We start from the raw sequence: 21,899 nt of genomic DNA, 5'->3' as shown, positions 1-21,899 counted from the left end.
TCTCTCTCTCTGTCTCTCTCTCTGTCTCTCCTTTCCCCTCTCTGTCTCTCTCTCTGTCTCTCTCTCTCTCTCTGTCTCTCTCTGTCTCTCTCTCTCTCTCTCCTTTCCCCTCTCTGTCTCTCTCTCTGTCTCTCTCTCTCTCTGTCTCTCTCTCTCTGTCTCTCTCTCTCTCTCTCCTTTCCCCTCTCTGTCTCTCTCAGTTTGGAGCTCTGTGCTAGGCCCACAGCTAGTTCGCTGAATAGTACTCCCTACCTCACAGAGTTGGAGGGAGGAAATAACTGTCGAAATCAGATCTATTTGTGCTTAATTATAGAACGGAAAGTGCCCAACACAAGCCAAGATGTCCTAGGTCACCATTCCAAAGATCTGCGGTCTTTCACAACAACAGCATAGGCAGGACAGAGTAGGGAATGTCAGCACTGAATACAATCAACTTCATTGAACCCCAGGTCAAAGCAGGAGATTTGGGGGGACAAATAAAATGATTCTAATTTCTCACTAGAAGCTAGAGACATGCAGACAAGAAGACACGGAGAAAGGAGAGCCTACCCATTTCCCAGGCAGCCAAGTCGCTGGCTAACATCTCTTTGTAGCAATCCTTCCAAAAGGGATTTTAATTCAGGGGAAAATGCATCTGGAAGTTCCACATTCTATGGGCAAAAGGTAATGTGATAAATGGAGGTAAGGCACGAGCACTGTAAAGTAAAGGCCACTGCTAAATGCATTAAAGGATAAGCATATTAGTGACCATTTAGGTAGCTATGTAATATATATTTATTTGAAGGAAATGCAATTATCAGTAGGTTATTATAAATTTCAGAATCTGTAAAAGGGCAAGAGGCAAGTCAGTAGGGTCCCGATGCCCTCTCTGGGCCTCTCTGTCTCTGCTTTCTAATTAAACAGCTTTTGTCTGAACCCTTAGTTTCTGACCATCCTCCCACATTCTAGTCACTAAGCCTTCATGACTGGGCACCAGGTCCATTTCTATCCAACTGGATCTCAAAAATACACTCCAGAATTCCCTTTTTATTCATTCTTTCCCTTCTGGAGTCCAGCTCCACATGGAGTAACACAAGCTCTCCTTCCTTTGATGCCCTTTTCCTCTTTCTTATGAAGGGGACCAAGAACAAGCCGGACCTCCTTACCACGGTGAGTGTCATCCGGTCGATTTCGTGCTTGTCTTTGGTTTTGTGTTGTCTGAAAGGGCTGTGACTGCGGAAAGAAAGAAGAATGCAATCAGATTTAGAACCAGAGAATACATCACTCCAATGAAGCTGGATTCGTGTTTTACAAGATGGCATTTGGCTGTCCTTTATCTTCAAAAGATTACTAGTAGCTAGGTGGTGCGATAGATAGAGCACCAGGCCTGGAGTCAGGAAGATCTGAGGGTAATTCTGTCTCAGACACTTATTAGGCAAGTCATTTCACCTCTGTCTGCCTCAGTTTCCTCATCTGTAAAATGGGGATAAATAATAGCATCTACCTCCTAGGGTTGTTGTAAGGACGAAATGAAATAATATTTGTAAGGTAATTTGTAAGTTTTAAAGCACCATATAAATGCTAGCTACTATTATTGAGAAATATGGAATCAAGTCCTCTTAAAACAATATGGAAGGGGCAGCTGGGTAGCTCAGTGGAGTGAGAGTCAGGCCTAGAGACAGAAGGTCCTAGGTTCAAACCCGGCCTTAGCCACTTCCCAGCTGTGTGACCCTGGGCAGGTCACTTGACCCCCATTGCCCACCTTTGCCAATCTTCCACCTATGAGACAATACACCGAAGTACAAGGGTTTAAAAAAAAAAACAATATGGAACACATTATCACTTCTAGGGTAATGTGACTAATTTTTAAAATTCACATTTTTCCTCTAGGCATTATTCTTAAAATTAAATTGGAGGGACACCTACGTGGCTCAGTAGAGAGAGAGCCAGGCCTGGAGATGGGAGGTCCTGGGTTCAAATCTGGACTCAGACCCTTGCTAGCTCTGTGACACGGCAAATCTCTGAACCTCAACTGCCAAGCCCTTAACACTCTTCTGCCTTGAAACCAATATTCAGAATTGATTCTAAGATGGAAAGTAAGTATTAAAAAAAAAAACCTGAAATGGAGCTTCTGATCCTTAATTTGGAGAATGAAAGTGTCTTGACAAGACAATACTGTAATTAGCAAACAAGGAAGAAACCTCAGCCATGAAGATCTCTTTAAATGCAAGGAAAATCATCCACATTTATAAACTGTCATCACTTACCTTCTTCTAATGGAACATGACTACCACAATATCCATTACCACAGAGAAAAAAAACCTTGTTTTTAGGAGGAGAGAGGCCATAAGTCATTTTTTCTTCAAAGAAATGCTATTTATTGGTTTATGGACCAAATCTTGCCAAAATGTAGTTTCCTTTTTTAGGGCACAGAAACTCAGAGTTAAAAAGAAGGGATACTAGCACTCATCTAGGGCAGGGATTCTTCACCTGAGATCTGGGATTTGTTGTTGTTGATCTGAAAATCTGCTTCTCTCTATCTCGTCCAAGCCCAGTCCCACTACTCATTGGCACGGCACCTGGGGCCTGCCCTTTCCTGACCTGGGCTGACTCACAATCTCTCCTTGGGCAGCCTGGAGGACTGCCACTCCCAAGGGCTCACCATACTGATGCTGGACCTAATCATCTGTTTCAGTCCACAGGAGCTCCGAATTCTCACGCTAATGAGATTCAGCAGCCCTCGCCAGCTCTGGAGTGGGAATTATGGTGATACATCTTTATGCCAGCTTAGAAATTTGTCTTTGAAAAAATTCTAACAGTGTCTTAATAGACTTAATTCCCTTGGCAATCCTATATAGTCAGCAACAAGTCAACAAGCATTTAATCCAGGCACTGTTCTACATGCTAAGGATACAGAGAAAGACAAGAGCAAGGGATCCTGCCCTCAGGGAGCCCCCGTCAAATGGGGGAGACAACACACAGATACGTATGTGTATACATAAACACAGACACCCATAAAACCGGAGATCACTTCCAAAGGAAGGCACTAGCACTGGGGGACTGGGAAAGGCTTCATGAAGAAGGTGACATTTTAGACGAGTCCAGAAGAAAGTTAGGGAGGCAGAGGAGGAGGAGAGAATTCCAGGTTGGGGGGGGGGGGGGGGGAACAGGGACACAGGACCATAATCTGTGGAGAGGTGTGAGGTGTATGAAGACTGGACAGTTAAAAAGACACAATGATGTGAAGAGCTTTAAGAGCCAAAAAGGGGGGCTCTCTGATCCTGGTGGCAATAGGGAGCCACTGGAGTTTCCTGAGTAGGGTGGAGATGTGGCTGGAATTGGGCTTTAGCAAAATCCCTTTGGCTGAATCAGAGGATGGCCCAGAGTGGGAAGACACTTGAGGTAGCCACTGCAGCAGTCCAGCTGCGAGGTGACAAGGGTCTGCACCAGAGAAGAGGCAGTGTCGTGATCTCCTCTCCCAGGAGATAATGAAAAGGAAGAGTCAACAGGATGTGGTCTTCATAACTGGGACTCAAAGCCCATCGCCTGCCTCTAGAGCAGGGGTCGGCAACCTTTTTGGCTGTGAAAGCCATAAACGCCACATATTTTAAAATGTAATTTCGTGAGAGCCATGCAGTGCTCACAGTGCTGCTCCTGTAACAGCACCTGAAAAAAAATAGACTTTATGGCTCCTGCAGAAAGAGCCATACATTGCCGATCCCTGCTCTAGACACTCTCAGACTTATCAGAGTCCTTTTGGCAATCTGGTGCCTAGAAGTAAACCCAATATGTGGTCTGACAAAGGCAGAGAACGGTGGGATGAACCCCACCAATACTATACCTGGCTATGGAGTGACATTGAGCTCACCATTCACCAGAAGCCAACCGTGCCCCCTCTCTGTGACACCATGTGCGCAGCTGAGCTGGCTTTATCTACGTGAATGCCTGTACACGGCTCCCCACCAAATATCATCTTATTCCATTCAGCCTTTTGCTCAAGCCGGCCAGGTTCCCTCAGTGACTATCTCTGTCAAACTCCACTTTAGCCATTATCCCTTCTGGTTCTTGTCATCTGCTAACTTGACGAGCATAACATCTTCATAACTTCATCCCACTTTACCCCTGGGGTCCTCCACTGGAGCCCTCCTTAGCACAGAATCATTAACTCCACTAACACTGGAGTTAACTGTTGGATTCACAACCAAACAACTTGTTAAGTCTGGCCATCCAATCACAAAGGATGAAACTGAAAATGTGAGCTATTAAATAGTTTTAGAATAATAAATCCATTCCTAATTATCAAAAACTTAACTTATACCCCTTATTCCCTTATATACAGAAACATATTCGATATGCTGGCCAGGCTTTGGCTCACATTTACTTCTGTTTATTTGTTGAAACATTTCCCTTCTGTCTTAGAATTGATATTAAGTGTCGGTTCAAGGTAGAAGGGTAGTAAGGAGTTAAATGACTTGCCCAGGGTCACACAGCTAGGAAGTATATGGGGCCAGATTTGAAGCCCATCTCCAATCTCTAGGCTTGGCTCTCTATCACTGAGCCCCCTTAGCTGCCCCTCACATTTACTTCTTTCTAATTATTTAATTTTATTTTTTGTCCAGGAGGTGGCAATCTCAACTTGGACTTCCTTCCTTAGCCATTAATGGTCAGGAAGAAGGAAGGTCTTCAATGGAAAGACAGAAGGGAGCTCCAAGACATCCGGTCTCTAACATATCTGTGGCTGAAGACTCTGAAAACAGTTTGTTCCAGTTTTAGATAGTTCTATTTGCTATCTGTTAATGAGATTACAAAATGAAAAATGGGCCTATTATTAGCTTGTTTTCTTGCACAGTCACCTTAAATGCACCACAAATTTACACAGTGTCTACCAGCCCCATAACAAACTGCACAACTTTGGGCAGGCGACTTCCTGTCTCATCCTTAGTTACCTGAGATGATGATGATGACGATGAGAACTACATTTATAAAACGCTTTACAGATGATTTCAATAAACATACACGAGCTAAACACCATCTCTGGGCAGGCGCAGCATTGGGTTAGACCCTAGACCCAAATGACAAAGTCCCGGCCCATGAGGAGCCGAAGGTTCTCCTGGGGAACGCAACCAGAATGTCTACCACAGATGGCATCCCAAGCAGAGCCTTGTGGGTGGTCTGGGTGAAGGATAGAGGCAGACAAAACATGACCCTGAGGAACAGCAAGTGTCCATTTTGGCTAAAAAGGAGAATTCCTGGAGGGTGTAAATACAAAGTAAGGCCAAAAAGGGAAACTGGAGGTAACTGCTGAGGAATTCACGATTCTTTTTAGGGGCAACAGGGAGCCACTCTGAATTTTTGAGCATGAGAATAGAGTAGGACCTATGCCTTAGAAACAGCACTTTGGCAGCCCTGTGGAGGATGGATCTACCATAGGAGATAGTGACAAAAACAAGACTAAGGAGAAGGCCAGGTCTTAATGTCTGCTCATTCCTCCCTCCCAACCCCTTATCCAGTTATTTGCCATGTCTTGTAGACGCTACCTCCAACAATACAACTCCCATTTACCGTTCCTTCCCCTTGTCTTCACTCACAGAACTATCACCCTCGTTTAGGCCCTTCTTTCCTCTCCCCCAGACTAGGAAAGGATCTCCTAATTGACCTCCCCCCTTTCAGTCTCTGGGTGGATAATCCACCTTTCTTTATACCTGCCAATTTGATCTTCCCAGACATAGAGCTGACCATGCCATGTCTATTCAAAATCTCTTGGCCTCTGTGGGAGGCCAATAAAAAGAAGTGAGAATTTGAGCTAAAGTAGAAGAAAATGATGAAAGTGATACAGAAGGCTTTGAACTCATGGAAAAAACTCAGAGACTGAATGTGAGGGCCTGGGAGGATGATAATGTCCTCTACAGTAATAGGGAAGTTAGTTGGGGTGGGGCAGTGGCAGGGCTAAAAGGAAAGAGTTTAAGATGTCTACTGAATATCCATTTTGAAATGTCTGCAAGGCAGATGGCAATGTGAGATTGGAGGAGAGCAGAGAGGAGCCAGAGGTCCATGGAGAGGCTGGGAGTGGAGAAGGGGATAGTGGGAGAGGGCCACATTGTCTAACCAACAAGGAATTGAAGAACAGAAGTAGAAAACAGAGGGGCAGCCCTGTGAACTGCACCCACTCCTTTTCCTTAGGCACACTGCAGCTCCAATGCCTCCTAGTGCCCTCCCCTCAGTGGCCAGTGTCTTCCACCTACTATGAACAGAGCTCATGTGTACCTACTTAGGTCCATAGGGTAGCCCAGGACACTGGAAGCTCCTTGAATTAAAGATAGGAACAGTTGAAGCTTTTCATGTTTCCGTATGTCTGGCTTCATAAGTGCTAGTTGAATAACTGATGATGGGAAAAGAAGATGAGCAGCAGACAGGTGGATTGCTAGTATGCTCCTCCAGTATCCTTCCAATGTCAACAGAGAGTCCCGAATTGTGCCCTACAGTGTCAAGGCCATGCACATGAGGTGGGGAGGCCAAGCTGCTCCATCTTGATTTGGATTCTCTTTCCTCTGCCAAGGAGGAAAAAGTGCCGTAGCACTGGAAAACTTGAATGAGAATTGACTGTGGGGAGCAGACCACCACTGGAGAAGTGGGGAGAGAAGGAGTCTCCTGACCAAGCTGCCTTAGGCAAATCCCAGCATCCTGATCCAAAAGATCAAAAAAAATGGCAGAGGTGGCTATAGGGCAACTGCCAAGGTTGCTTGTGGAACAGTGGAGAATCAAGAAGATGCCTCCATATGGAGAAGGAAAAATGTCCTAATTTTCAAAAAGGGGGCAGGAGGGGAACGTGCAGAAATATAGCAGTGAGCTATATTTCAAGACCTCAAAAAATTTGTTAATGACTTAGAGAAGGCTTTGATGGCATGCATATCAAATGATCAAAGATAAAATAGCTTAAAAGTTTCAGATATCAGTCAGGATCCCCCCAAAAAGAGCTGAATGGCAAGAATATCGGACTAATTTTTATAGTCTGAAATTCAGTAGGAATCATTTTACACTTGGGTTCAAAAGAACACCTTCATAAGTATAAGATAAGGGAGGTATTGATGGGTTGAAGTTTGTCTAAAAAAAATAGCCAGTGTTTTTAAAGTGACTGTACAATCATAAGAAGTCAAAAGAGTGACATGGAAGCCAAGAAAATCTAATGCCATCTTGGGTTATGTGAAGGGAAGTATGTTTCCCAGGAATTGGGAGGTGATACTGGTCAGATGACATTTGGAATATTCTGGAAATCACCTTTTAGGAAGGTCAATGATAAGGGGCAGAGTTTCAGAGGAAAATAATCAGAATGGTGAATGGCCATGAGTTTATGGCACATGAGGATCCTCTGAAGGACCCTTGGGATCTTTAGCTGAAGGAAGAAAAGACTAAGGGAGAGGAGTTCTGAGGGCTGTCATCAGGGGGACCAGAAGGCTGGAACAAGAGCCACATTTAGGCTTAATGTTAGGTGAAATGTGCTAACAGTTAAAGTTGTCCAAAAGAAGAATGGGCTCCCTAAGGAGTCAGTTCCCCATCACTGGAAGTCTTCAAGGGAAGGCAAGATGACTCCTTTTCAGGGTCCTATCAGAGGAGGGTTCCTTTCATATAGGTAATGAAGCAGATGGTCATAGAGGCCCCTTTCATTTCTAAGATTCTGTGTCACTGCCTCTAGGGTAAAACCCAGAATCCTCAATCTGGTTTCCATTGACAAAAGTAGACTATTTCATAGTACTCTCTAAATGTTACCTTCTCAGCCCAAAATCTCTTCCTAGCTATTCCCTGTACACAAATTCCATCTCCCTTGTGAATTGATCCAACCATTCTAGAGGGCAATTTGGAACTATGCCCAAAGGGCTTTAAAAGATTGTCTGCCCTTTGATCCAGCCATACCACTGCTGGGTTAGCACCCCAAAGAGATCACAGGGAAAAAGACTTGTATAAAAATATTTATAGCCATGCTCTTTGTGGTGGCAAAAAATTGGAAAATGAGGGGATGTCCATCAATTGGGGAATGGCTGAACATGTTGTGGTATCTGTTGGTGATGGAATACTATTGTGCTCAAAAGAATAATGAACTGGAGGGATTCTATGTGAACTGGAAAGACTTCCAGGAACTGAAGCAGATTGAAAGGAGCAGAACCAGGAGAACATTGTACACAGAGACATATACTGTGGCACAAAAGAATGTAATGGACTTCCCTACTAGCAGCAATGCAATGATCTAGGACAATCCTGAGGGACTTATGAGAATGAAAACTATCCACATCCAGAGACAGAACTGTGGGAGTAGAAACTCAGAAGAAAAACAACTGCTTGATCACATGGGTCTATGGGGATATGATTGAGGATTTAACCATGGAATCATTTAACCATGGAAAAATATTCTAAATTAATTAATTAAAAATTTTCAATTAAAAAAATTCCAACTCCCACAGACACACCCTAGTACTGACCTGTCCCCATTCACAGACATTTTCTCCAAGCATCCCCCTGTTGCAACCTTCCCCTTTCTGCAGCAGTAATGTGCCTCAAAGAACATCCCAGGGCCTGGCCAAGGCCTTTCTGAAGAACCCCACTTGATACTCTCTCCCTCATGATATTACTTTGTATCTGTCTTTGCACAGACTATACTCCTCCAGGAGAATTGAAGCTTTTGGGCAGCACAGATGGTTCCATTTGTGTGTATTTGTTTGTGTGTATGACCATAGTAGTTATGCACATAGTAGGTGCTTAATAAATGTGTGCTAAACTAAATTGCAAAGTACTTTCCTCATCACAATCTTTTAAGGTAATTTCCCATGCTCTTTTTTTTTTTTTAACCCTCACCTTCTTAGAATCAATTCTGTACGTAGTTCTAAGGCAGAAGAGTGGTAAGGTCTAGGCAATGGGGATTAGGTGACTTGCCCAGGGTCACAAGCTAGGAAGTGTCTGAGGCCAAATTGGAACCTAGGAGTTCTCATCTCTGGGCCTTACTCTCAATTCACTGAGCCACCCAGCTGCCCCCTATCCTATACTCTCAAGAGATGAGGAAGCTAAGTTATTGAGGTAAAATGATTGTCCATGCTTCTTCTAAGTGAAAAAATTGAGACTCAAGCCCAGGGCTTCTAAGTCCATGGCCACTCTTCAACCCACTGGCTTAGATCATTTTGGTCCCTTGCAATAATCATGTGTTCCACTTCTCTCTCCTCCTTCTCCATCTTCTCACTCCTCCCTATTCACTTGCTTTCTCTGTCTCAGTCTCTGTCTCTATGTATATGTATTTTTCACACACATGCACACACACACACACACACACACACACACACACGCATGCTCTTGGTGGATTCCATAATCAATGAGTCCAAAGAGGAGCCCGGCAGCCAAGAAAAGCCAACACTCTGTGTCTATATAATGTGTGTACATGTGGATTTGGGTGGGCACGCGTATATAAAAGCTAGTCCAATATTCTAAATAATCAAAGGGCAGCACGTTTGCAATGAAGCCAGGATGGCTATTTCTGATTCTTTCTTCTTTGTCATGGAGCAATCCCTAACTGACTTGCATCTGCTATCCCAGCACTAGGAGGCACCATTCCCCTTCCCGTCCTGCAGCCACTTCTAATTGGCCTAATGCAGGAGGACAAGGGGATGGTCCCTGGATACTCTTTGTTGATAAATGATTACCATGTTCTGACAGAAATGATTTCCACCAAGCTAAAAGGCCCTTTCAAGAAGCCAGAGGGAGGCTTTCAGGCAGTTTAGAATTCAAGTGAAGAGTGCCAAAAAGATTTCCAGCACATGGACACACATCACTATGAAGTCCGTGTTTATAAATATAGCAATTCTGTATTGGAACTTGATGAGAAATTATCTGGAATGTTTTAGAGCTACCATTCACTGTGCTGGTACTGAGAAAGTTAAATCTTTCAAGTAAAAAAAAACTCTTGATGCACAGCTGTTTCCAATATATCCTTGATTATTCTTTGTGAACAAGGCCAAGAATTCTGCTTCTATTTTGGAAAATGTCAAAGAAAATCTCCTCTAGTAATAATCTTCATTCTGAGAGCCTCATGTGGTGTGCCCAACCCCAGTGAGATCACAGCTGCTCCCTGATTTGGTCCTCCTTTAAGGAGGGAACAGGAATGGCACCGTCAGCATCTTCGGAGGCAAGGCCAACTTCTCTTCATGCTACATGGGACAGTGGGAGAGAGATGCACCAGAAACTTCAGCTGCGTAACTAGGTATCATCACTGCGCACAAAGTGGACTGTGGCCTCTGGCACTCTGGAGAGAGCAGGGCCTTTTCAGCTTGCTCAGAGTCCAAGTGATTTGGAAATCGCACCTCAGTGTCCCTCCTGACAGAAAAGGGGTTCCGTGAAGGAGAAAGGACCTTGGACAGCAGCCAAGGAGCCTCAGCTCCTGCACCTTTGACAAAGTGGTCCCCCTCTTTCTGCTTGAAGACTTTCAGAGAAAAGGGGTTCACTACTTTTTTTAAAAGACCTTTACCATTCACCTTGCAATAAATTCTACGTACTGGTTCTAAGGCAGAAGAAAGGTAAGGGCTAGGCAATGGGAGTTAAGGGACTTGCCCAAAATCACACAGCTAGAAGGCATCTGAAGCCAGATTTGAACCTAGATCCTACTGACTCCAGGCTAGTGCTCTATCCACTGGGCAAGTCATTTAAAATCTGTCTCAGTTTCCTTAAGCATAAAATGGGATATAACAGTACCTACCTCCCAGGGTTATTGTAAGGACCAAATGAGAGAATATTTGTAAAGTGCTTTGCAAACCTTAAATAGGTATCAATGGCAACTATTATTATTGCTGTCATTGTCATCACTGCAGTTGAGGGCATGCCAGCTGTGAGCAGGAAAGGCAAGATTCTATCCTTAGAATCTTTTCTGCATTCCCTTCTGATACTCCAGGGATCTGGAATTTGGTCAGGAGGAGGGGTCTTGTCTGCCTTCACACACATAATTTTAATCTGATTTAGCACAGCACCACTGAGGGTGGCTATGACCAAAAAAGGCCATCCCCTCACAGCCAATCCAGGGAAAGCCTGTTAGGATATGGCCAGAGGCCTTGGCCCTGGGGCCACTCTTACTTTACTGCCTGGAGACAGCCAGCTTTGGGACCTGCCCCAGGCCACGTCCAACCCACCCTATGACCAAGTAGCACCAGAGAAGGCAGGGAGGGACACTCAGTCTGAACATTAATTCTCCAGTGCTCACAGTCGGGCAGCCTGAAGGGCATGCATTTTGACCAAGAGCTGCATGGACCCCGCCATATTTCTCTCAATATCTCTCCCCTGGAGTCAATCAGTCCATCACTTGCCAACCTTTGGCAAAACCATGTGTTCGCTTCAAGTACCAGTCACCAATGTAATCAATGTAATCAAAAGTAAACACAGGAGGCAGCTAGGTAGCTCAGTGGACTGAAAGTCAGGCCTAGAAATGGGAGATCCTGGGGGAAAATCTGGCCTCAGACATTTCCTAGCTGTGTGATTAACTCCCACTGCATAGCCCTAACCACTCTTCTGCCTTGGAACCAATACGCTGTAAGGCCTAAGTTTCTTTCTTAGATGGAAGACAAGGATTTAAAAAAAAAATAAATGACATACTTTCTTTAACATTCAAGGCCAGAGACAACTAATTTTTATAAGTGAAATTCCAAGCAACTATTTTCTCCTTTCCCAATCTCATAACTAAGGACTCAGAACCAAGCCCAGCAACTACACAGATTTTCAGGCACTTAGAATTCTCTGCACCAAAGCTGGCTTGAATATGACAGCCTTGGATGAAATTGGAGTGTTGGGTAACCAACCAGGTGGACAAGCATATCAGGCCCGATTCATCTCTTCTGCTCCAGCAGGTGCCAGGACTTCCCTCAAATTCTCTCAAGTGCCAAGATTACAGCCATGACTGGCTGAAAAAGAGCAATCGGACCCAAAACTTAATAAGCACAAGAAAGCTACCTACCCAGTGTCCTCAGGGCCCAAGAGGAGGCCCCTGAGCTCCACTGAAATGCAACGGTGAGTCATGACATGGAGGCTGGTACATCTTGCTCTTCTCTAGTCAGAGAGGTTGAGGGCTGACCGCAGGTACAGAATACAGCACATGTACATCACTGTGTTCTCTGTTTTTACTTAATTGTTTGTCTCTGCATCAGGAAATTGCTGTGATGTCAGTCAAAAGGCATCCCATCAATTAGGCCAAACAAATTATGGCGCAGGAACGTAATGAACTATCATTGTCCAGACAATGAGGCACTGTGGTGCAATGGCTAGAGTGCCAGACTTAGGGCTTAGGAAGACAACTGAGGATCAACCCCAGCCTCAATACTAGATGGGAAGCCTCAGTGTCCTCATCTATAAAACAGGGAGAATAGTAGCACCTACGTCCCAGAGTTGTTGTGAGAATAAAATGAAAGAATATTTGTATATAAATGTTAGCCATTTTTATAAAGTAGGACATGGGACTAGAATCAAGAAATCTGGGTACAAATCGTATCTCAGACACACAGTCAGCTATGTGGCTCTAGGCAAGTCACTTAAATTGAAGGTGCTGGCCTCAGAGCCATTTTCTAGCTCAAAAAACAACTCCATGCAATTATAATCACCAATCATGAAGCCCAGGAGGAAAGCTGAGGAAGTGAACTGAGGCAAAGAACTTAACAGTCCTTTGGGGGTAGCGTGTTCCCCAGAGGAATCCCCACCAGGAGTAGAGTGGTTGGTAACCAAGCCCATAAGGTAGCCCTTTCCACTGCGGGACAGTTCATTGTTACAAAATTTTTCCTGACATCAACCTAATCTGGGCTTCTTTGCAGGGATGGGGATGCCTCTGGGTACGGAACATTCCACACACTCTCTGGCTTAGCCGACATGTCTGCATAGCTTAGGTTCACTGAACTGCTTCGTTATAAGGAATGGCTCACGGGATGGAAGAGGGAAAGGCAGAGATATATTTGAAACAAAGGATGTCCATTTTTTAAAAGCCTCAGGAAAAGATTTCTTTACAAGAATTCAAGCAGCCTCACACCTCCTTTCCTAGCCTGCTGTAAATCATTCCTGGACCAGAGATTCACCAGCACTCCAGATCCAACTTTTCCAAACCGTCATCATCCACGCCAACCCTCCCTTTCTCCAAACTTTTCTGTGTCTACTGATGGGTTAGCATTCTCCCCACAATCACTCAGTTTGGGGACCCTGCTGTCTGTTGACTCAGCATATTCAACCAGGGGGTCTGTCTCCTTCTCTTCATTCACATAGGCTCTATCTTCAGTGGAACCTTCACCACCTTGACTCTGGTCAATGGTCTCTCTTGACTGAGTCTCTCCTTTCTCCACTCCACATAACTGCCAAAATAACCTGGCCCACAGCAGGGACTACGCCACTGCCCTTGCACAGAAATCTGAACTTTCCACAATTTGTCTCCAACCTATTTTGAATCCCATTTCATGTCGCTTCTATATACCCCCTCCTCACCTCTGACACTGCCCCCGCTCTAGTGCACTCTCCTCCCTCCTACCTGGACTATCACAATAGCTACTGCTGGGTCTGCCTGCCTCAAGGCCCTCCACACTTCTGTCCACCAAAGTCATTTTCCCATGGCCCCATTTTCCAGGACCAAATACAAAATCTTCTATTTGGAGCTGAAAGTCCTCCATAATCTTCTTGTATCTTATTCACTCTTACAGATTCTGTGATTGAGTTGGCACTATCCTCCTTGCTGCTCCTCAACTATGCCATTCCATCTCTCAAATCGAGGCCCTCTCACTGACTGTCCCCCTTGGGTGGCATGTTCTCCTTCCTCATCTCTAGTCAAGTCCCAGATAAAACGCCATCTGCCCCAAGAATACTTTTCTCCACACCCCTTGAACTTGGAGCCTTCCCTCTGTTGACTCTTCCCTATTTCTCCTGCATATATCTGGTTTGTACCCAGTTATTTACATGTTATCTGCCCTATCAGACTGGGATTAGAAAGCTAGCTTCCTTGACAGCTGGAACTGCCACGTCTTTCTTTCTAACTCTGGAGCCTAAGCCACAGTAGATACTTAATAAATGTTGACTGACTGACTGAATATTGAAGTGCCCTGGTAAAAGGGAAGGAATTGGAAGGCAGAGGAACATGGTGAATGAAGTGTGAACTCCTTGAGAAGAAACACTAATGACGTAGAGGCCAGCCCAATAGACTGAATGAAAAATTTTTATTTGAGTGGATTTCAAAGAAGGAAGGATTACTAAATAATAATAGGTCGGGAAGTCCAGAAGAGGCCATAGGAAGTGAGGAATGTTCTAACTTCCCCCCTAGAGACTGGTCTATCAAGGGGTATGTGAGAGAAGTTCCAGCTGGTGCCAGAGAGGATGACCAGAGGAGAGAGGCAATGTAGTCAAAGGAAGCCAGGTCTCAGTGGGCTAACGGATGGAAGCTATGGGAGAGTTTCAGGATGGAATGAGAATTCCAGAGGGCACAATGGAAGCATTGGGCAGGGGTGGAATGAGATATGGATAAATGCCATGTGCCAGCCAATGAGTTATTTTCCAAATTTGACCCTTCGACTCTCACCTCAGGGCATCCTGTTGCCCATGTCTGCTTCTTAGAAACACTGACTTCCTTCAAGGTTCTGTGAAGGTATTATCTCCACTCTGGTGTCTTCCCTGATCATTCCCAATCCCCAGAATGTTGGTGTTTGCTTTCTTGAAACTTCCTAGAATTATTTACACACACTCAGAGACTCCCCCAGAAGAATGCAAGTTTCTCAAAAGCAGAGGCTGATTTCTGTGTAGCGTTGGCTCCCAAGGACCTGGCAACAGCAAAAAGCTTTGCACACAGTAGGCACTTGATAAATTTTTACTGAGTTGAACTAAACAGAATTCATTCATGTGACGGCTAACAAGGCTAACCCAGGCAGAGCCAAGCAAATGGCCCTGCAGTGCCCACCAGAGCTTCTCTTTTAGGTTGGCACCAATCATCTCTGGCAGGATCACGGGATCCGAACTCTTTTGGCTGGGGTTGTTCAATCATACATCAGAAAGAACATCTTAGAGTATGGAAGAACTGCTTCATATGGAATTACCTTTGAATAAACTCTCTATAATGAGGTAGGAAAGGCTGATGCCATGAATTAGAGCCTATAACTAGCGGTCAGGCTCCACAAATAAAACAATTCAATTACCGAAACACAGGCCCTGAATATACAAGCAATAATACAATTTGTATTCCCAAGTGATTTAAGTGGACTCGGTATAACTGGATTAGCAAAGAAATGAAGGAAGCTGGGCTGCTGCTGCTGTGGCTGCTAAACTTCATTCCACTGCAGTCTAGAGAATCCAGTCTCTCTTCAAACTGCACAAATTAAAATAAGCAAATGCAATAATGGTAAAACTTTTGAAAAATGATCAGGATCTATTTGGAATTGAGCAAAATAAACCTGACGATGTCCATCGATGAAGAAGCTCTAACAAAGAAAAACTGGCACTGAAGATGGCAGTCCCTGCAGTATACGCCTGGGATTTCCAAGCTGTCACTAAGAAAGAGTCCTCAACTCAAGTGCATTTATGGCTATGTGAGTGATGAAGAAAACATGGAAAAGGACTTAAAACACCAATTACCATCTACTTGAAGAAATGTCCTTAAACGCTCTTCATTGTAACAGATTTACTATGCACTACCAAAGTATATTTCAAGTAAGTTAGAACTTGGCTTCGGGGATCATCTAGTCCAATCCCTTTATTTTAAAAATGAGGGACTGTGTGACCCTGGGCAAGTCACTTAACCTCAATTATCTAGCCCTTACTGCTCTTCTGCTTAGGAACAGAGACTGAGTATCAATTCTTAGAAGGTAAGGGTTTAAAAAAATGAAGGAGCTAAGTAAGTAAGTAAATAAACTAAAGCCCTAAGAAATGACATTGTTAGTCCAAAGCCAGGCAATTCTAAGTACGAGTCTAGATTTGAACACAGAACTCTTCCCCCAAATCCTTAGCCTTTTGTAGACTGCTGCCCCTGACTCTGACGTTGGGGTACATGACCAAAATGGATTACAGTATGAAGTTTGGAAAACATACACAGTGAATGACCAACAAAATGACGGTCAGATGGGATTAGAGCTCTACCACCCCCCATATTCCTAAACCAACAAAAGGATAACAATGAGTACATTCTTTTCAAAGTGGGAGGGAAAAGAAAGGGCAATGACTTCATCCTCTCCAATCCCCCCTTTGGCAGGGCTATGCTTATTTCAAGACTATTACTCATCCACACATGTATTTGGAAACAGTCTTCTTTAGACTTAAAACTAGGAGGATTCAGCTCTACCTTGTTCTTGGGACTACACACGGGCACTTTACCTATGAAGTCCTGGGGAAGGACTGCCTACTTTAATAAAACTGGGGGGAAAGCCATCTGCTCCTGTGCAGACTCCAAAGGCCACCAGGCACTTCTTGGCTCTGACCTCGGAGCCTCTCTTTAAATGGGCTTTATTTTCTTCTTCTCCCACTTACCCCCGTAGAAGCTTGAAGAGCATACAGCCGAGAGAGAACCAGTCAGCACTGCTGTCATACGCCGTCCCCTTCTGGAGCACCTCAGGAGCCATATATCCATGGGTTCCACTTTAGGGAAGAAAATACAGACTGTGGTATTAGCAGGCCACCAGCATACATCATGGGACGTATAATATAATAATAAAGTAAGGCACAGAAAAGCACATTCTCTATTAGCTGCTGGCACTTGCAGAGAAAAGAGAAGACAAAAATCAGAGTTCACATTTCGGTAATTCTAGCATGGCTAGTTGGCCAGGACAAGAAAATGCTCATACAACTGGCCACCTGAAGCCAAAGGCCTTTATGAATGGAGGTCGACCTCTGCAGGCAACAAATTGGCCATCAATAAGCTTTTTAAAATTGTAAAAATGAAAACCTCCATCTCTACTGAAAAAAAGTACAGCCAAGTCTCGCTGTGTGTGAGTGGGCCCCTCTGCAGGCCTCTACCTGAAGCAATTTTTCTATAATGTGAAATTGCCACCAATGTGAGGAAGGAAGGGAAGCGGGAGGCCAGGCTCCCAAGGAGGGAGGGGGCCAGGCCAGAACCAAGAGGAAGAACACATGGAAGGCAGACATATGGGGGCCAGACATGGTCACAGACAGGAGGGGCACCTGGGCCATACATGCAGGCAGGCGGGCAGAGCAGGGCAATGTTCTCCACAGCGGTGGCACTCTCTCAGTGACCATTCTGATTTCACTGGGAGAGTGTTTTTTAGGGTTTTCTTTGGGGAGGGGAGGCTGTAGAATGTCACCAAGGGACAGGAGCAGTATAAGATAATATAGGGGGTTTGGCGGGAATGTGGATCTCTTTGAGGATTCTTTACATAAAGGTGAATCTGTATAATGCTAATTCAGGTAAAGCCAGAATTGAGCAAGTCAGGTAAGGTGAGGCATCAGCTGAAAGAGCAACCAATCACGGGCCCAAGGTCTTATGCTGCCTGGTAATGACTATAAACAGCTGGGCTGATCCCTCCAAGAGTCAAGGAAGGCAGGAGAAGCCAAGAGAATTAGAAGAAGAAGCTGGACTAAGGCCAGAGGGATGAGCAGCCCCACAGCAGGGCCACAGACCAGAGTGGGGAAGAGGCAAAAACAAAGGATGAGAGCAGCACCTGGAGGCTGTCAAATGACTGAACAAAGGGGATCTCCCCAGAGTGGGATTATGGTCAAAAGCAGAGGGAGGAGGCTTCCCTCCAACATCACCATCTCGGTCATGGAAAGGGGAAGAAAGGAGATGGACAGAGGGAGGGAGCTACATGCACCTCAATACTGTAGCCCTTCAAAGAGGAGGAGAGGTGAAGAGAGGGCAGGGAGGAGAAAGGGGTAGTGGCAGTGGTTTAAGGCCCCAGAAGCCCCAGGACAATCCTTGAACAAACACAAGGTGCAGATTCTCTTCCAGCTTTTAAACCAGCCTAGACAAGAGTAAGCTGATCTGGAGATGCTTGGGGTCTCTTAGCTGGTTCACCATCCTGGTTCTCTAGGCCCCTTCCTGTCTGACTGCTCTTTCCCAGGTTCCTTGGCTCATTCTTCACCAGTGCCCCTCCCTCAGCAGTGGATTTTCATCAAAGTTCTGCCTTACGCTCTCTTCTCTGCTCCTCTCTTGGTAACCTCGAGAGCTAGCAGCTCTATGCAGCTGACTCCCAGACCCATAGAGCCAGGTCTAGTCTGAGCTCCAGTCCTACATCACCAATTACCGATTAGATATTTCAAATTCATCATCCCAGAGACATGTTACAGTATGTCTAAAACTTAACTCATTATCTTTCCTTTCAAACTCTTTCCTCTTCCAAACTTCTCCATTTCCGCCAAAGGCCCCACCAGGCTTCAGGTCTCCCAGCAGGATGACCGCGGCCTTTTCCTGGATTCCTCACTCTTCCTCAGCCCCCATATTCAATCAGCCTCCAAATCAAGCTTCTACCTTCACAGTATCTCTCACCTCCAAGCCCTTCTCTCCTCTCCTGCAGGTTGCACCTCAGTTCAGGCCTCCTCTCACCTATGAGATTGCAATGGCCTCCTAACTGGTGTCCCAGCCTTAAGTCCTCACTCCAGTTCATGCTACACACAGCTCCCAATATGCCTTTGCACAAGTAAAAAACCTAATGATGGGAGTCTCCTTCTCATCCAATTCCAGTGAGTTCTTACTATCTCTAGGATGAAACAGAAACTCCTTTGTTCAGCTTTTAAATTCTTTCACAACCTAGTCCCAACCTCGCTCTCCAGCCTCCTTGGACATGATTTCTCTCCCACACTGAGATCTAGCCAAACTGGCCTTCTCTCTGTTCCTCCCACGATGCTCCCTGGCCCATTTCTGGGCCCTTCCATGACTATCCACCGTGCCCAACCTGGCCTCCCTCATCACCTCGTTGCTCCATAAAGCACCCTCTCCCTTTAGGATATAGGTCAAGCCTCACCTTCTCCTTGAAGCCTTCCCTCCTCCACCACTTCCCCCTTCCAGCTGCTGCTGTTGCTGTCACTGTTGCTGCCTTCCCCTCACCTGGGATTTTACTGCTTCTTATCCATTTGGGTTTCTCTGCCTTATACTTAATACACTTTGTATTTGCTCTTGTTTACTTACTTTATATGTTTATACACTAATATCCTGGGCTGTTAATATCATTTCCTATGTCCTTGTTGTCTCCCCTAACAGAATGGAATCTCTGCAGGAGTCAGGATGGCTTCTTTGCCCTTTTATCCCCAGGGTCTGTCACAGAACAGAAGCTTTTGGAGTATTTGGTTGATTGCGTTAATGAGGCAGACATCCAGGATAATGCTGACAGGTCAAAGGATACTGAGAGCAAAAACTGATTTTCTAGAAAGGAAAACTCTCCTTAAGCCTTTAATTAACTAAATTGGTTTTGCAAGAAAGTTAGCCATGATGCATCCAGTTTGGATGAGACAGCTTCTAGATTTCCTGGGGCACGCCATGCTTCACTAACTGTGCTGGGGTCCATCCTCCTATGACTAGCTCATCTTCAGCACATCTGAAATTGAGAGGAGCAGTGGACAGAAAATCGGACGGGGAGGCCAAGTTTAGGATAGACTCTCTATTAATTTTCTACCTACCTGCATGTCCTGTAACAGTCAGTAGGCCTCGGCCTTATCTTTTATCTATAAAATGAAGGGACTGGACTGGATTATCTTCATGTTAAATGTTAATAATCACATCACGCAATGCTAATGACTGATGTGTCCATATATTGTCGCTGGGATGAAAGGGATATATTAACTGAAAGGGCTAAAATATGTGCTTATTATCTGAAAGATTAAATAGGAAGCACTCTTTACTTGAGATTCCTACAAAAAAAAACTAAACTAAATAAAAAGTCCTAGCACTTAGCCACCTAACCCTCAACTGCCCGGGGAAGGTCAAACATCCAGAATGGCAGCTACATGTCCTCCTAGTGGATAGAGATCTGGACTTGGTATCAAGAAGACCCGAGTTTGAATCCTGCCTTTGACACATCCTGGCTGTCTAACCCTGGGCAAGTCACTTCACTTCTGTCTCAGACTCAGGTTCTTCTTCTATAATTAGAGAGTTGTACCTGACTGGCTCTGTGGACACATTTCCAGATCTCAATCCATGAAGCTCTGACTCCCCAGAAGCCTCCACAAGGTCCAGAATGCCCGATGAAGGAGGTTACTGTGAGGTCCAGCTGCTTGATCTGGCAGAGATGTGCCCAGTTTGAGCTCAGTCACTTAGGCCAGGCCACACTTTTTTCAGCTCTCACATGGTAGTAATAGCTGAGATGCGGAGGAAGAGGAGGATGCTCTCAACCCCCCTCCTCCCAGCCCCAATTAGGCACATATGAACTATAAAGCACAGTGTCTACTACTACTGCCTGTGTTCAAGCCCTGTTTCCTTGTTGAGAGGTACACTGGGGACAAGGGGGGATTCTTCCTTATCTTTCCAGAGCTTAGGCACCAGGGTTGCCTGGGGGTCAACAGTGACTTGCCCAGGGTCACACAGCTGGGAAGTGTCTGAGGCCAGATTCAAACCTAGGACCTCCCGTCTCTAGGCCTGACTCTCACTCCACTGAGCTACCCAGCTGCCCCCTCAGGTCTCACTTCTAAAAGAGAATTTGAAAATGATGACCTGAACCGAGGGAAAAGGTAATTGCTAGTTAAGGCCTTAGCAAATGACAAGAGAAGGAGCTTTAAAAAAGCAAACTCCTACAATGGCTGCCCATTCCCAAGCTCCACTCCCAAGTTTTCTTCTTCTTGTCAAATGTTACTCCAAGACCAGTTCTTGGTTTTACTCCAATTCTCCAAAGTCTCATCAAACAGTGAGCCAAAAATCACGAAGCAGGGAGGGAACAGCGACACAAGAAGGTGCTTAGACTTGCCCAAGGAGAGTGGCCAAAGCCTCACCTCTGGACCTTTGAAATGTTTCAAGACTGGTGGAGAAACTGACTCCAAGGTAGATTCAGAGTCAAGGTCTTCATTTGGACAAACCCGGCTATTTTAAAATAAAGGGCTTCATTTGCTCAATATTTTCATTGCCTTCCACGTGACTGCCATTAAACAAAGCCAACCAACTCTCCTCATCTGACTAGGGTAGTTGGGGTAGTCATAATGATGTGCTCTTGAAATCAAGAGAGGAAAACCAGTCAAGCTGTGGCAATATTCATTTGCCTTTTAAAAGTGATAATATTAAATAATGCGAGAACTGGTCACTTCAACTGAATAAACAATTTCATTCCCTAGAATGAATCACTTTGGAGGAATCTTTAACTCTTCCTGGGCCTACAATAATGTGATTGGAACTGCCCAAGACTGGAGAAATTCTAGCAGACAACTGTGGTCTAAAAAAGCCAAATCAAACTCCCAGAGCTGATGAACTCCCTGGGCGCGATGCTGTCCGTGATAGGTTTGGCCTCAGTAATCAGAAAATACTAGAAAAATGCCAGTCCTGTTATCAGCACGGCCCAGCTTCTCTAGGAATGGGCTCTGCTTCTAGATAGAGAAGTTGGCCTCCTTTATTCCTAGCTGGTGAAAGCTCCCAGCTCTTCTGATTTGGGTATGGCCCCAGGTATCCCTAAGAGGGGCTACAGAACAGACAGGATAGAAAGCTGCCTCTAAAACATACAGTCCGGGACCCTAGACAAGTCACTTCTATGCTCGATGCCCCTAGCAGCAGAGGGGTGCTAACTGGAATTGCCAAGAGGACGGTTCCTCACTGGGAGTTTCTTACGCGAGGAAATGATAGGGAGAAGTACCCGGGAGGTACGATCCTAGGTCCACTTTGGTGTAGACTTGGGAGGGTGGCTTAGAACCCATGAGCACTGACTCAAAAAGGGGATTTAAAGCCATGAAAGTGGTAAAAATGTGGGGATTGCATGTAACAGGCTGGACCCCCAGCCCTCCTGGCTTCCTATGCCATGGGCTTCAAA

General features: G+C 45.1%; 1 protein-coding gene across 1 annotated transcript in view; it reads right to left on the bottom strand.

Annotated features, from left to right (window-relative positions):
* Positions 1 to 21,899, bottom strand: part of GRK3 (G protein-coupled receptor kinase 3) — a 93,157-nt gene that overhangs the window by 24,988 nt on the left and 46,270 nt on the right. Inside the window, exons 11-13 of the mRNA XM_044674104.1 lie at positions 16,474 to 16,581; positions 1,146 to 1,212; positions 550 to 650 (exon numbers count right to left, since the gene is read on the bottom strand). Coding sequence (XP_044530039.1) covers positions 550 to 650; positions 1,146 to 1,212; positions 16,474 to 16,581 — 276 coding nt within the window. The remainder of the gene's footprint in view (positions 1 to 549; positions 651 to 1,145; positions 1,213 to 16,473; positions 16,582 to 21,899) is intronic.

This window comes from Gracilinanus agilis, chromosome 1 (assembly GCF_016433145.1).
Source record: "Gracilinanus agilis isolate LMUSP501 chromosome 1, AgileGrace, whole genome shotgun sequence".
Lineage (NCBI taxonomy): Eukaryota > Metazoa > Chordata > Mammalia > Didelphimorphia > Didelphidae > Gracilinanus > Gracilinanus agilis.
The sequence above is the reverse complement of the archived record's forward strand: the minus strand, read 5'-3'. Positions and strand labels throughout refer to the sequence as shown.